The sequence below is a fragment of the Motacilla alba genome, chromosome 28 (genome assembly GCF_015832195.1).
Source record: "Motacilla alba alba isolate MOTALB_02 chromosome 28, Motacilla_alba_V1.0_pri, whole genome shotgun sequence".
Lineage (NCBI taxonomy): Eukaryota > Metazoa > Chordata > Aves > Passeriformes > Motacillidae > Motacilla > Motacilla alba.
Window position 1 is genome coordinate 3,422,289 of NC_052043.1, and position 16,525 is coordinate 3,438,813.

Genomic DNA, 16,525 nt, shown 5'->3' on the forward strand with positions numbered 1-16,525 from the left:
TCCATCCATCATCCATCCATCCATCCATCCATCATCCATCCATCCATCCATCCATCCATCCATCCATCCATCCATCCATCCATCCCTATCCATCCATCCATCATCCATCCATCATCCATCCATCCATCCATCCATCCATCCATCCATCCATCCATCCATCCATCCATCATCCATCCATCATCCATCCATCCATCATCCATCCATCATCCATCCATCCATCATCCATCCATCCATCCATCCATCCATCCATCCATCCATCATCCATCCATCCATCATCCATCCATCATCCATCCATCCATCCATCCATCCATCCATCCATCCATTCATCATCCATCATCTATCATCCATCCATCCATCATCCATCTATCCATCCATCCATCCATCCATCCATCCATCCATCCATCCATCATCATCATCCATCCATCCATCCATCTATCATCCATCCATCCATCCATCCATCCATCATCCATCCATCCATCCATCCCTATCCATTATCCCAAGTTCCACATCCAGTAACACCCTCAGGACAGAGCCATTGTTGTACCAATTGTGAGGCTGGGCTGGAGGTGAGCTGAGCTGTTCCTGCCTCTGCTTAGGCTTAGTTAATTCTTTAATTAGTATTTGTTCCAAAGTCACTTCAGGCAGTTTTCAAGCTGATTAATTACTGGGCTGTGCATTATAGAATAAAAAATCCTCTGTGTGTCTTAAGAGGGGAAGACAAGGGAGATACTTCCTCTTTGGAAAACTATTCCAGTATTTTTTATCTGTCTGCCAGGACAGGGAGGTTTTGCCTTTGAGCTGGCAGGAGGTACCTGAGAAGGACACACTGAAGGCACCTAAATATACTTCAAGGGACATGGAGAATGGGAGCAGGGGAAAATTGCTCAGTGCTTTTCACACCTCAGAACGAGCTTGCACCCAGGAAAAGTGGGCAGAGGCTCTGCAAAAGCTGCAGAATGGATTTTTTCCATGCAGCTCGTGACTAAACCCTGCAGCAAGGGACCACGGGGGTCAAAAAACAAGGAGAGGATTTCAGGAAGGATGAATCCCCCAGGAGAAACTGGAGACTGAGATGTGGGAGACTGGCTCAGGGGAGCTGGGGGTGGGTGATGATGCTGCTCTCCCCGGGGTTCCCTGAGCACCCCCCGGCTTTGGGGACAAGCCTGGCTGGAGCCAAAGCCTCATCCAAATGCTTCTCCATGCCCGTGCCTCAGAAAAGGGAATTTCCCTGTTGCCAGACACAGTGAAATCCAAAAAACCCCAACAAATCCCACCCATTTCAGGCACTGTGTGTCACACACTACAGAGAGATGAGTACAGAGCCTTCCCTGCAGAGCATGAGTTAATGCTGACCTTTAGCTTAGGCTCAGGCCCCAAACTGAATCATTGCTGAGGCACAAAACATCAGCAATGACTTCTGGAAAGGGGTGCTGCCCTCACAGTGCCCTGCTCACACACTGGGGAGCCCCTGGGAGAGCAATGCTGATTCAAAAATCAATTTTAAATTTAATTTTGGTTCTATTTCTATCATTATAAAATAACCTGAAGGGAAAATTCCAAACCATACAGCACAAGCAGCATTAACCACCTGAAAATGAGCTGGACCTTGCGTTGCATCCTGGTCCCTCTCACCCAGGAGAGCAGACACTATTCAGATCAAACTGAATTTTGCCATTCCCATCCCACAGAATCCTTTTCATTTAATGTTTCATCACTCCTAGAAGCACTTGTAGAAAAGTGGGTTGGGCTTTTTGTGGGAAAGAAAATAATCATCATGTCCTATGTTGGTGTTTGCACCATCAAATCCCAGGGGAGCTCAGCAGGGTCAAGCCTGACCTGCAGCTCAGGGGGAGCTGTTGGGGTCCCTGCAGGGCAGAGGGTTGGGGTTCTTCCCAAATCCCAGCCTGGGGGGGCTGCACAGGGAGGGGGTTGGCTGGGCAGGAGTGGGGAGGAAATGCAGCATCTCTTCTCTGAGCTCCTGGTGAACCTGCTGTGACCCTGGGGTGAGTCACAGCCTCTGGACTGGGGTTTAGGCCGGGCTTTGCTGTTTCCTACACAGAGATAGTGTGGGGTTTGGCTGAGCGCTGACCACAGGCAGCTCTTCTGCCCCTTATCTCTGCTGGCCTTATCAGCTGCTCCCTGCCTGCTGGGCCTGCTCTTGGACCTGTCCCTTTCCTGCTGAGCCTTGTCCTCCCTGTATCTCCCTAGTCTTGAAGGAATTTAGTAAACTAAGTTGTTAACTAATTAACAATTCATACCATTTCTCTTACACTGAACAATTTGTTAACTAATGTTCAAAGTGTAAGACGTACAACTCTACAACACAAAACAAGGATTAATTTTATATTGTTGGTATATAGACATAAGTATACAGACTTTGATAAAATATATTGTATGAATCTCTCCAACCATTCAATCATACATAAGAACATACAGCAATTACAAGGAAATATAACCAAACTCAAAGTCAAAAGAAGATCATAGTTAAATAATCTATTTGATTAACTAAACCTTACACCAATTTAAAGAAAACTTTTTAAAATAAACACAAATGTACTAATTGTCATCATAATATTTATACCTGATCTACTTCAGTGTATCCAGCAGAAGTTCAACAAAACAGGCAAAAGAGTATTCATAATTCACACAAGAGGGGGAAATGTGATATATATATATACATCTGTCAATCATAATTCAAACAAGAGGGGCAGATATGATATATATTCTCCTTCACACCCTCCCCATTTGAAAATCCCCTCCTTTGTGCAAACTGGTCCCAGTTCCTGCCTGGCTCAGTCACCCCAGGGCTGTTCAGGCACTGTCTGGGCAAGGTTGGAAAACCTTTGGAAAAGCTGGGGTGTGGAGGGTATTTTAAAGGTGTTTGGAGGGGGTTTTAAGGGTAGTGGAGGATTTTTATGTGCCCACCCACATTCCTGGTTTTGGAAGGGACAGAACAGAGGATCAGCACCTCAGGAGCTGCTGGGTGCAGAGGAAATTGCACAGGAGAATGTTTTGGTGCCTGTTGGACTTCAGGGCTGGAGATGTGCATGGCCATGGAATTCTCAGCCTGATTTATCCAATGGGGATTTTGTGATGATAAACCTCAAAATGTCTGTGAGGTCCATCCGTCCTTCCACAGCAGGGTCAGGCTGGGACAGAGCTGGGGAAATGGTCTGGAGACACCCCCTGACCACCCCCTGGGGTGACCTCAGCCTCCTGTGTCCCCTCAACTGCAGCTCCATCCTTTGGCTTGCAAAAAGAACAAAGCAGATTTTGCAATTTGGTGCAAAAAGCTGGGAGTTGCTGCCTAAATTCCTTATTCCCCCCCCCCAAATCCTTGTCATGTGCAGTCATTCACAGCAAGGTGTTGGGATGAAGGGATTATTTGGGCTATTTTGGGTGCAGGACACTCAGATTTATGGAGCTGCCTTCCAGCTTTGATCTTTCTCTTATCACATCTTAAAAGTTCCTGTCCCTGTTGCAGAAAACAAAGAGAAACAGAGAGATTTCTCCAGGAACCTGCTGAATGATGCAACCAAGTTGTTCATCCCAGGCCAGGTTTGTGGTCTCAGTTCTCCTGAAGACCACAAGCTCTCATTTCTCACAGCTTTACTCAAACCTGGCAAGTGTTAAAACATCAGAGGGAGCAGGGGAGGTTTGGCAACTCCCTGACCTCAAAACTGTTCAGAGAGCAGCACTCCAGGGTGAACTGAGCTGGCCTGGTTCTGATTTTGTTCTTTTCAGGTATTAAAAATCATCACAGCTGGGAGGTGTTTGGGCTGGGTGGGGCAAAGGAACGGCTAAAAACTGCTCCCAGCTCAGCCTTGGTCCCCAAACCTCCCACAAAGTGGCCCAAGGGTCTCCACCCAATTTCTCCTCAGGCCTGGTGCAGCCCAGGCTTGCTGGAGCAGGCACAGCCCCAGTGCCCTGCTCAGGAGTGTTTTTTTCCTGACTTTCCCCCTCTCTGTTTTGCAGGAGGCTGAGGTAGAGCTGTGCTGAACTCCCCAGACCTCACTCAGGGTTGTGTGGTCTTAATTTCTGCTTTTTTTTCTGCCCAAACTCCCTCAATTATTGATGGCTTGGCCTGAAATGTGAACCTAGTCTACCTACAACCCCAAATGTCACTTTTCTGGGTGAAAATCCCCTCAGTCTCCCCAGAATTCTTGCTTTACTGTGTTTAAACCTGGGAATTGTCTGCTCTTCCTGCTGGTTTATCCCTCCCTTCGCACAGACCCAGAGCTCCAGGGCTGGCTCAGCCCTGGTGCACTCAGAGATCAACACTCCCCACACATCTGGTGCACAGCTGGAAGGGTCACAGAGGTGTGGGGGACAATATTGAATGCTTGAGGGTTGGATCTGGATGAACTTTAAGGTCCCTTCCAACTTTTTCCTATTTGCAAGTGCTGCTCTGGCCCAACAAAGCCCAGCTTTTGGGAAGTGGAGCTTTATTCTCTGCACCCTGGGAGAGGGGGAAGTACTGCCCAGGCAGAGGGGGAGATTTTTCCTTACAGATGGAGCAGGACAAGAAGTGTGAGGAGTTTGTTGCATCTCTGAGCAGGAGAGACCCCTGCTATGTTCCCCACAGCCACCAAACCCTGCTGAGGAGGCTCTGCTGGTCTGGAATTTGAGCTCCAGGATTGTCCCTTCCCATGGCTGGGATGCCCTGAGCCTCTCTCTGCTGTGCCATCTCTGTTTGGTTCCTGTGTCAGAAATTGGGAATATTTTCTGCTGACACAAAGTCGCTGCTTCAGCTGCCAGAGGTTCCTCTTCTGGAAGAGATCAGAGGGAAAAAAATTAAGGCTTTTATTGATCCCCCCAGATTTCCTCTGGAATGCAGCCACAGGATGTCAGAGCAGCCATCCAGATGTGGCCTCCTGGTCACCCCCAGCTCCAGATGTGCTGCCTCTGCTCTCTTTTCTCCCCAGGCAGGAAAATCCTTCCCAGAAGGTTTTCCTGCTCCTCAGCAATTACAGCTGCTCAGGGAATTCCTTTTTTCCTCCCTGGCAGGTGAAAGAGGCATGATCTGATCCTGTTTTTCTTACTCTCAGCATTTCCCTCCCTCCACCCTGCTGAATGTCAAAGGTTTAGTTTTTAAGTTGCACTTTTGGGTCATATTTCTGTGACCAAAATTAAAGGAGAGGAATCTCTGCATTGGAATTTACTTGAAAAAACTGGGGGCTTTTTTCAGGATAAAATTACCTTTCTAGGAAATGTTTGGAGCTGGCTGGCATGATTTTATTAATTCCCTAAAGCCCTTGGAGCAAATGGAAATGCATCCATGGGAGACACACCTGAGGAGAACCAGGACTCATCCCCAGTCTGACCTGGTCTCACAAATTAGACAAAATTAGAAAGTTTTAATACAACCCAAGTAATTTTCCTACTTGTTTCTGCATTTCCCTGTGGCATAAACAACCTTCCTGAATTCCTCAGTGTTTGAGAGTTGTGGGTAAAAAAAAGCTGGAAAATGAGGAGAAAAAGGAAGATCATAACACAAAATCCAGAAGGGAATGGAAATGCTGTTGCATTATTTATGCCATGCCTTGAAGGAACAGGGGCAAAATAATCCTTTTTGGTGAGCACCACTGTGAAATCTAAAATTTCAGCGCGGAAGAGAAGTGGGGGAGTTGTGTTTGAGCCCCAAAATTCTGCACAGCTTCACAGGAACAGAAAAAGAGCCCCGGTGGCCACAGGTCTGTCACTCAGTGATTCATTGTGGGAGCAGCACAAGCACAGGGTTGAAGTTCCTGAGCCCCTCATTGTGGAACAAGGAGTCTCCCTGCCAAAGTGGGCAGAATTTGGGAGATTTCAGTTAAAAGGTGTTGTTTTCTCAGTGGTTGGAGGTTGCTGGTGGTGCTCAGAGGATGCAGAGGATGTTGAGTGTGGCCGCCCTGGGGAGGGGCTGAGGTGGGACCTGTCACAGCACCTCGCTGACCACATCCCCACAGCTTGGATGTCACTTGGGAGATGGGATTCGCCTCCTGTAAACACTCCGGGGTTGGGTTTAATTTAGTACCACTTATTATCTATAATTATTTCATTTCTGAATCTCAAACCAAGCCCAGGTGCCCCTTGGAGGCCGCTGCTCTTCAGCCTTCGCTACCAAAATTCAGAAGCTGAGCTGGATTTAGGGGGCAAATATTGATGCTCTGCCCTGCGTGGGGCTATGAAATCAAACACTGTGGGATTGTAACGATTTAATTTTTAATAATCTTTTTGACCCAAATCCTGAAGAGCTGGGGGTTGCTCCGCTGGGTGGGACAGGGGAGTCTTTGGGGACATTTGGTGACAAGTGCTGAGAGCTGAGCCTCTCACAGCAGCTTCCTCTCTCATTTTCTGAGACACTTGGCTCTAAAGAAGCAGTTGAGAACTCTCAGTGAGTCAGGCACTTTCATCAGAAAAAAAACCTATTCTTGTTCTTAATGCCTTTGAAGCAGAGGCTGCAACTTCAGCATTAAAAGGCAATTTGATCACTAAATCCTCTTATTGCAAATAAACAGGGAGCTGGATGCCCAGAGAGTGGCAGTGGGAGGATGAGGAGCAGCACAGAGATTCCTCCTGGCTTGGGGGGGTTGCACATCCCCCTCCACCCCTGCTCCTCCCTCGGGAAGCAGAGCTGGGATGTGACAAGCTGCACAATTCCCTTCGGTATCCCTGGTGTGAGAAATGATACTCACTTCCAAAAACGTAAAAGGTTTATTAAAACTTATCAAAAACACAACAGAAGACTGAATAGAGAAAATATTACCGCACCTGGACACAGGATTTTTCCCACCATGTGCTCACCCACACAATGGAGGTTTTGCCTTTTAACCCTTTAGCCCCACCCAGAGTTCTGTCCACTGGCTCCTTCTTCCCTGTCCAGTGGTGGAATTTGCTTTCTGACATCTCGATTGGAGCTCAGGTGCTGCCATAGTAACAATCCCACCCTCCCAACTGTCCCAAACCCAGGCCACCCCCTGACAACAACACAAGGGGGTAAAACACAACTATAAATCTATAAAACTTCTCTTAACAAATATACAGGATATTCACCTTTCAATCGTGAGAGATAGCCATCGGATTACTCATCTGTCGCACAGGGATCCTCCCCCTGGGGTTTTCTCCACCTTCCCCAAGCACCTCTTGTCCTTCCCCAGGCTCAGCCCCCGGTCCTGCCTGGCTCTGGGGAGCTGCTGGCTGCACGAGGAGGCTCAGCCTCATCCCACTTCTCCTGAATTGCTGCAGGTTGGGTACAGGACGTGCACAGGAACTTTCATTTCCCCTGAGCAGGGGCGCTCTGGCAGGGCGGCAGACTGGGGCAAGGACTCCCAGACACCACCTCCAGCTGGTGCTGGAGCCTGACTGGGAGAATCCTGTGACCCAGTGATTCAACCCCAAGAGATTCAACCCTGCAGGTGCCCAAAGGTGATTTTTTTGTGAGGTGTTGAGAATGCTGAAGAAATGAGTAACATTTCCTGGACAGGTGACCCAGAGCCCTTGTTCTCCAGACCTGCCTCAGCGCCTGAACTGGAAACACTGGGGAAAATGGGATGCCAGGAGTGTTAAAACAATCCACAGAGTCCCAGAATATCCTGAGCTGGAAGGGGCCCTCAGGGATGCTCAGCCCAGCCCCTGTCCCTGCACAGGCACCCCAACAACCCCACCCTGAGCCCCCCTGGCAGCGCTGTCCAAACGCTCCTGGAGCTCTGGCAGCCTTGGGGCCGGGAGCATTCCCTGGGGAGCCTGGGCAGTGCCCAGCAGCCTCGGGGGGAAGAACCTTTCCCTGAGCTCCATGGCAAGCCCTGGCACAGCTGCAGCCCTTGCTGGCCTCCTGTCCCTGCTCACCACAGAGATCAGAGCTGCTCCTGGCCAGCTGCCCTTGAGCTGGGGAGCTTCAGCTCCAGCCACATGTCTGGGAGAATTGGCCCAGGAAGGACAAGAAATAAGGCTGATGTCCAAGTCCTGGGTGCCACAGGGAGATTTTGCTGCTGGAAAAGCTTGTGGCAGCACAGGGACGGGGTGTGGGGGATGTGGATGGAGCAGCTCCTGGCACATGACAGCCACAGGCTCTCAATGGGGAAACTCAAGTGATTTTGGCAAGTGGGGAGCAGGGGAGGAAAAAACCTTGAGAATGAGGAGAAAAAGGAAGAGCAACACACAAATCCAGAAGGGAATGGAAATGCTGTTGCATTATTTATGCCACGCCTTGAAGGAACAGGGACAAAATAATCCTTTTTGGTGAGCACCACTGTGAAATCTAAAATTTCAGCGTGGAAGAGAAGTGGGAGACTCGTGTTTGAGCCCCAAAATTCTGCACAACTTCACAGGAACAGAAAAAGAGCCCAAGAATCCGTGAGTGAAAGGAAAGAGAGTGGAAAGGCTGCATTTAAAGGTTAACACCTGTCCTGGGAGAGAGGAGGTGAGTGTCTGTGCTCTGAAATAGCATCTGCTGACGCGGGTGTCTCACAGCTCTTTCTTAAAAGATCAATTATGTCCCTTTTTTTTTCCACTGCACTCGCTCACAGCCCTGTTGAGGAGGGAGCCTGATGTGCATCATTGTGAGATCTCCAGTCGTCACCACCTTCCCAGTGTGGTAACATTAATTCACACCTCCCACACACACTGCCTTTCTCTAATACAGCATCAACAACCTGGCATGGAGAGTGAGATTACAGCAGAAAAAGACTTTCCACTCAATTACCTCAATGTTTTGAGTGACCTCAAAAATCACACCATGCCTTTCTCCCTACTCTCTCCCCTCCCTGATGGATCAGGGGGTTTGCATCCCACTAAAAACACACCCAGTGTTTCTGTGATGAGGAGTGAAGGGCTTTGAGCACCGAGAGTGCCCTGGGCCCTGCAGGCTGAGCCAGGAGGTGCTGCAGGGGGATGTGTTTAGGGTGTGTTTGCTTCTTGTCACCAGAAAGGACTCAGGGTGACCTGGGAGCTGCTGTCAGCTTGGAGCTGGAGCAATCCCTGTGGCACAAAGGTGCTGCTGTCCCTGATGGGAACCTGAGCACCAGCCCCTGGCACTCTGCTGGGCTGTGCCAATTCTCCAGCCCCTGGCATCCTGCTGGGCTGTGCCCTTGTCCCCAAATTCCCATTTGCACATTGATGTGCAGGGACCCTGAGCACTGTTGGAGCCCTGGCTGCTGAGAGTTTCAGACTTTCTGTGCTGACAGGCACTGACCCCCAAGAGAACACAGCACTGACCTGAGAAGTCTTCCAAAATGGAATGATTGAACTGGGATTGTGGGTGTGGAGTTGGAATAGAAGTGTGTAACATCATAGGGTGGAAAATTAAGAGTTGAAGATTTTAGAATATAGTAATATATATAAAGCAGGATGGAGGTTTTAGGGTGGAGGCTGGTCCTTCTTCTCCACCTTCTTCTTCTTCTCCTCCTCCTCCTTCTTCTTCTTCTCCTCCTCCTCCTCCTCCTCCTCCTCCTCCTCCTCCTCCTCCTCCTCCTCCTCCTTCTTCTTCTTCTTCTTCTTCTTCTTCTTCTTCTTCTTCTTCTTCTTCTTCTTCTTCTTCTCCTTCTTCTTCTCCTCTTTCTTCTTCTTCTTCTCCTTCTTCTTCACTTTCTTCTTCACCTTCTTCTCCATGGGTTTGGGTGGTTTTGTGTAATTGGATTTAAAAGTCCACATTTCCCCCATGGGCAGTTGGTTATTGGGTTAAAAGTATTGGACAGTTTACCCTTAGAAGGCCTTGTAGAGAGAGAGATGGGACTTAATTTTTTTAGTTTGTGTGCTCATTTTAGAGTGAAGTGCTGCAGAACTCAGGGTTTGTGAGACTAACATAGATAAGAACTAAAAAACATCTGAGTCTGAACAAGAAATACCATCTTGGGCATTTAATCCTGACCCTGGCAAAAAGAAGTTAAGACTCAACAGAGCACCAGGTGGGTGTTTCCATGCAGGTTTTACCACAGCAGCTGCCCCAGTGCTGGCACAGAGCCCAGGGGACAGGGCACAGAGCACAGGGGACAGGGCACAGAGGTCTGGGAGGGCTCTGATTCTGCTTGAACTCACAGTCCCCAAAAGCCCCGTGGCAATCACTGCTGCCATGAAACCTCTTCCCAAATACTCAAAGGAGCCATCCTCCTCCACGGGAAAGGGAAGATAAAGAGCTGGTGGAGGTGTTTGATCACCAGCAGTGCTGGCAGTGCCCAGGCAGCCACAGGGGATGTGACAGAGTGGGCAGAGCAGCTGCTCCAAGGGCACTCCCAGCTCGTGGGGAAGGAGAGGAGAAAGCAGAGATGAACCCCCTGCTCCTGCCTCCATCCCCACGGGGTGCTGGGGGTGGATCTGCAGGGAAAGGAGCTGCTGCAGTAGCAGAAGAAGGAAAAAGGGGATTTGCAGGGCTGCAGCTGTGCCAGCTGTGGTGTAAATGCAGCAGTGCAGCTGCGCCTGCTCAGGGCTGTGGCCACGGCAGGGATGACCAAGGCACAAGAAGAGCCCTGACCATGATAAGCCTTTACCAGAAAAAGGAACAGCCTGAAAAACAAAGGTGTGATTCTTCAGCTGACACCGGGGATGCACAGTAACACCCTGGCGTGTGCCTGGTCCCACCCCGTGGCTCCCCTTGCAGCTCACAGGAAATAAATTGCAGCTCTTTGCTCCACGGCGCCGTGGTTTGCGTGACACGGTGTCACAGCTCAGCCACGGGGACAGCCCTGGGCAGGCAGCACCAGGGGCTGTGTGGGGCTGGATGTGGCTCTGGGGGATCCCAGGAGCTGCTCCTTCCTCCAGAAAGCTCAGATTGGGACTGGCTTTGTAAGGAGAATAAACTGCTTTTCTCTGGAAGTTTCAGGGGGAATGAAGTGATCACCTGGAGTCTGTTTGAGAACTAAACACTCTTTGCTAGTCAGAAATCCCTGGGGAAGTGTCCTGCTAGGTGCCTCCAGCATCTCTGACCCCTCCTCCCTGCATCCCTCTGGCCTCCCTCCTGCATCCCTCCCTCATTCCTGCAGCCTCTCCTCTGCCGCCTGCCCTGTCCCTGTGACACCCCTGCCCCATCCCACGGCCCTGCCACGTTCTGTGCAGTGCCCAGGGCCTTTCCTGGCTCCTGGGCCAGCTCTGGGAATGGTTCCCTTGCTCCGGGAGAGGTGTCCTGGTGCTGTAGGGCTGCCAGGGTCATCCCAGAGCCTGCGTGCTCCTGGGGCCATTGGAGCAGGGCAGGGAATGTGGAGCCCCACCCCAGTGTCCCTGCAGGGCCGGGGCAGCACAGTTCCCTGGGGCAGGAGCACATCCCATGGGGTTGGAATCCCCCATGGAATCCACTGGGGCTGGGGCGTCCCCGAGGGCCCTGTGACATCACCTGGGTCCGGGTGGGGTCAGTGGAAGCCCTGCCCTGGCAACCCCGGTGTTGGGGGTCCCTGGGGGCGCCTCTGCCCTGGCCCAGAGGGGACTCACTCCCTGCAGGGAGCAGCACGTCCTGTGAGATCCTGCTGGACACTCTCCGGGGGCTGCACTGACCACCCGCTGACACCAAGTGGCCCTCCCTGAGCCACACGTGTCACCCTGCTGGAGGATTGGCATGGCTGAGCTGCCCTGGCTGAGCACAGGTAGGCGTCCCTTGGGCTGTTTGGCATCGTGGAGGTGGCACCAAACCCTGCAGAGGACACCAAACCCTGCAGGTGGCACCAAGCCATGCAGGTGACACCAAAGCATGCCAGTAGATTCAGGGATTGCCACTGACAAAATAATGCATTTGCTGCTAAAACAACCAGTTCCCTAATTAAAATCCTGGCTGGGCATGGTGGAGATCTCCTGGCTGCCCCAGGATGAGGCTCCCAGTGGAGAAATGCTGATGAGATGCAATTAGATTAATTATTTAGAGGAAGGACTGAGGGGGGTGAGCAGGAAGGATGAGCTCTTGCCTATGGAGCTGTAAATCCCAGCTGGGGCTGGGTGGTCTAGACCCTGCTCTGGACAAGCAGCTCAGGTTGCCCCTGTTCTCTCCATGAAAGGTGGGGCAGGATGGAATTGTGGCCCGGGGAAGCGATGCTGGGTTGGTGCTGAGAGCAGGAGGTGGCCGAGGGGTCTGAGTGTGTGACTCCCTGAAGGGGCAGGTGCTGAGGCCCTTCCAACTCTCCCAGTGCAAGCCAGCTTCTCATCTCTACAGCTGGCTTCACTCGTGGCTTTTTGGGAGTGAGAGACTCCCCAGGGGAGAGGAGAACCAGGGGAAGGAAACTGAGGCACAGCTGGGACAGTCAGCTGAAGATCCAGGGCTGCCAAGGCAGGAGCTGCTGCTCTGATGGCACAAAGCTGTGCCAGGGCTTGCCATGGAGCTCAGGGAAAGGTTCTTCCCCCCGAGGCTGCTGGGCACTGCCCAGGCTCCCCAGGGAATGCTCCCGGCCCCAAGGCTGCCAGAGCTCCAGGAGCTCTCAGGGGGGCTCAGGGTGGGGTTGTTGGGGTGCCTGTGCAGGGACAGGGGCTGGGCTGATCATCCCTGAGGGTTCCTTCCAGGATTTTATGATTCTTAGCCCTGCTTGGTCACTCAGCTTCTCTAGGACAGACTGGGAGCTGGGAATTCCTTCCCCCTCCCAATGTCCCTGTCACAGGGTGGCAGCCACGCTCAGCACACTCAGGGTGACAGGGACACTGCAGAGATGTTTTGCAAGAGCTCTGAGAGCTTTTAATCATGTTTGCTGACATAATTGGTGCTTCAAGTCCTTTGTTGGAGTGAGCAAACAGATCCTAATCCTCGAAGAGAACTCTGAGCTGGGGGTGAACTGGTTGGACCTGCCCTGGAGGGGCTTGGCTTTGAAAGCAAAACCCACTTTGGTTGCGCGGAAACATTGCCTGCAGTGGGAGGATTAATGACTAATCGTGGGTTTGTTAATTCTAATTGAATGCTTTCACTTTCAGGGAGTTCATTTAACAATAGGATCAAATAATTGCAGAGAAACAGCCCCGAGTCCTGTGCTCCATGGAAATTGGGGCATGACTTGGGGGTTTTGGGGCAATTCTGAGTGAGAGGGGGCAGAAAAAGGTGCTGAACTCTAAAAACAGATCCTGTGCTGTGGGGTGGGAGTTGAGGAGCAAAACCTCTGGGATTTCTGCAGAGTTTCTGATTTGGGATAATAAAAATGCTGCTACAGAGGAAACACAATTTGATGGCAATAAAATGTGGCATTTATTGAACTGAAATTGGCAGCAATCTCAAAAAACACAGCCTGGCTGTGTCACACTCAGATTTAACAAGGTCTCTTTACATCATAATGTCATAATTATAAATAGATTAAATATTTGAATTAACTTAAGGTATTTACATTTTTCAAGCTCAGTGGTGAAAAAGCTAAAATCTAGGTGGGGTTGCTAAGTCTACAACAGTCAGTCCCCAAAAAATCTCTAAATTAGTATAATTATTTTCAGAAAGCTGACGTTAACACTGAAGGGCTTTGCAAACTGCAGCTCCTGGTAGTTTTTATTTTCCTTTGGTTGTGTAATATTTATATAAAATTTATATTTCTATAAAACACTGCAGTGCTTAAAAAAATATTTTTCTCAGCACCTGCACTGTTGGCAGTTTCCTGGAGTATGAAAAGAATCATGGCAATAGTGCAAAGATTTGTCTCAAGGCAAGAGAAAACGCTGAAATAATTTATAAAAGAAATATTTTCTAGGTTTTATAGCTATTTTTCCTTCATCAGTGGACGAAAAGGTCTGGGAAGACCAAGCTGAGGTGTCAGTGAACCTTCCCGGGGCTCGGGTGAGGGAAGTACAACCCATACAGGCCCTGCTGCACCTGGTACAGGTGGGACTTTCTCCTCAGGCAGGAGAGCACCTGGTGGGAAAAGAACAAAAATTAATGGGAAAAGAACGCAATTAATGGGAAAAGAACAAAATTAATGACAAAAAAAGACCAAAATTAATGGCAAAAAATATTGAATCCATGTTCTGCCCACCATTAGGTATCCCCAAATCACGTTGCCAGATGGAAAGGGAGGGATTTTGGGAATAAAAAATCCCAAAATGCCTAAAGCTGTGAGGCAGCTCTGCAGCAGAAGGGTTTCCTCTCCTAAATCCTGCTGGCTGTAATTTTGTCTCCTGAACCTCCCTGCTGTCTGTAGATTTAGCTCCTCTCCTCAGCTGGTGCAAAGCAGTGTTTTCAAGCAGTGCTTTTAAGGTGTTGTTCCCCATCAAAACACTACCAGAGGTGGGAAGAGGATCTGCTCTGCCTTTTCCAAGGATCTGCAGCTGGAGCATGGCCCTGCCAGGCTGCAGCAGTCTGTAGGTTAAAAGCACTGAAATAATTTATAATTTATATTTATTGTAGTTAAAGAGGACAAAATTCTCAGTGTGGTTCCCACAGGCTGTTAAAAATGTTGGGTTTGGCGCTCCCTCACCTGGAACCTGCCCATCCTGCAGGTGTTTGGACAGGGAAGAGGTTTAGGAAATGCTGCACAGGATTCCCTGTTTCCACCTGTGGATTCCCTAATTCCTGCTCCTCATCTTGGTGTTGGCCTCACCTTTGGGTTTGTGTTTTTCCCTCTGCAAGAACCCAGTGCCAGTCAGGATCCTGCTGCTTTTCTAGAAGGAAAATTCTGCTTCCTTTTCTAAAAATCTGCTCAGCTGACTCTAAATTCCCTTCCCCATCCCCAGTGCTTGGAAGAGCTGGAAGGGAGTGAAGGATTTGGGGTGTTTTTTGCTGTTTCCAGGCACTGCTCCCACGGGGATCCTTGGGAATGTGTCTGGGTGTCCCTCCTGTGGCTCTGCAGGAGACAAGGGACATGTGGGACAGCAAAGGGGACACTCACCAGGAAGCACAACAAGAGGAGGAGGACGAAGCCCAGCAGGGTGAAAAGGCAGATGAGGATGATGGCCCAGAACTGAAGCTCTGAAAAGGGAAAAAAAAAAAAGGAGCATGTCAGGTTTAGAGAATCTTGCGTGTGGGATTGTGAGAGGGAGATCTCACCCTGGCAAAGCTCAGAAGTGCTGAACACCCTCTAGGCCAGGGCAAATTACAGAAATTAGGGGAAATGGAGTGAGGGCTCTGGGATCCACAACCTTGAATGCCACTGCAGGGAGCAGAATGCCCCAGCTGACTCCAGGGATGTTCAGAGTGACAAAGCTCTGGGATGTTCAGAGTGAGGAAGTTCTGTCTTAACTGCTTCTGGACTCTTTTGGGGACAGGGACAGGGCTCAGGGTGTCAGCAAAAGCTGTAGTTGTTTTACCAGAGTGTTTGTGGTGCATGGGAAAGGCACAATTCAGGGTATTTTTCTTCTCTCTCCTGTTTGTTCTGGGGTTAGAGCTAAGCTAAACCATATCTGGTCTTTTATTAATACTGCAGTTATCAAAATTTATTGATGCCAGAGTTTTCAAACAGTTCCCAAACTGTGCTGCTTTTGCCTGTCCTTCCATTCCATTCCCCTCAGGCTCGTGGCACTTGCTGTTTGCTACCAAGAGCCTTGGATTTTCAGTATTTTCCAAAGGTTTAGACCCATTCCAAGACATCTAATGCTTGGAATGGATCTAATTTATTACTGAAGTATTTATCAGAGTTCAAGTATTTATTAGAGCTCAAGTATTCAGTGGCTGTCAGGTCAATCCTTGCCAAAAAAACCACCTACCAGTTTTTTTGGACTCTGGTTCCTCTGTCTTGAGTGGAGAGTAACCTGGAAATGAAGGGTGGGACAGATGAGGAATGCAATTCTAGAGCTGATTTAAACAAAATTAAGACGAATTCCCCAAAATGTCCCCCCAGGAGCTCTCACCTTCCACCACCAGACTCTGCTCCTCCAGCTCGTAGCTGGGGCCCAGCCTGGTGAAGCCCTGGGTCAGGAGTTTCAGCTCCTCAAACACCTCCTGCTCTTGTAAAGTCCCTGAGAGGGGATCCAGGGTGAACTTGCAGGTTGAGGCAACCTCTGTGTGTCCTTTGCCATGGACAGGCCTGGAGGGTGCCAGCAGAGAGGAGAGAAAATGGAACAGAGCTGAGCAGGGCAGGGAGAGGGATTTGGAGCCTAAGGTTTGCAGATGTCCCAGCGATGTTTTATTGGGATGGGATCACTTTTAGCAGCTTGTTCTGGGTGAGACAAAAACTCCTGCAGCCTTGTGAAATCCATCCACTGATTTAATCCCCAGCAAGGCATTTTTAAGAGGTAAATCAGCTTTGTTTCTAAGAGGAAAATCAACTCTATTTCTAAGAGTTAAATCAGCTCTATTTCTCAAAGTTAAATCTACTCTGCTGCTTTGTTCCTCCAAAGAGCAGCTGGAGGACCCTCACACAGGCAGGTTTTGTCCTCAGGCTGGTCAGTTGTGTGGTCAGTGCTGTTTCTCAGTGGAATTTGAGCTTATTTGAACACGTTAAATGAGAGAATGAACGTGTTTGCTCTACCCTGGCATTGTTCATGCATGAAGACAGCTCTGCAAGCACCGAAACAAAACCAGCTCTGTTTGGACAGAAACCTTTTGTGGTAAAGGCAAAAGTGAGTGAGGGAGAATGAAGTGACTCCCATGTGTCTCTAGGGGCACAGAGGTTTGCAGGGAGGGGTGGACACCCTAAACGTCTTCCTGAGCTGCTCTTTTGGGGCTTCA

The 16,525-nt window shown here is 49.7% G+C and overlaps 1 protein-coding gene across 12 annotated transcripts in view; it reads right to left on the reverse strand.

Moving 5' to 3' along the window:
• Positions 1-13,110: 13,110 nt before the first annotated feature.
• LOC119712585 (mucin-16-like) overlaps positions 13,111-16,525 on the reverse strand; it is a 47,277-nt gene continuing 43,862 nt past the window's right edge. For all 12 annotated transcript variants that reach the window (XM_038163989.1, XM_038163981.1, XM_038163988.1 and 9 more), the window contains 4 exons: positions 15,706-15,881; positions 15,562-15,606; positions 14,748-14,827; positions 13,111-13,774 (listed from right to left, as the gene is read on the reverse strand). In XM_038163989.1, the coding sequence (XP_038019917.1) occupies positions 13,676-13,774; positions 14,748-14,827; positions 15,562-15,606; positions 15,706-15,881 (400 nt within the window). In that variant the 3' untranslated portion in view covers positions 13,111-13,675. The remainder of the gene's footprint in view (positions 13,775-14,747; positions 14,828-15,561; positions 15,607-15,705; positions 15,882-16,525) is intronic.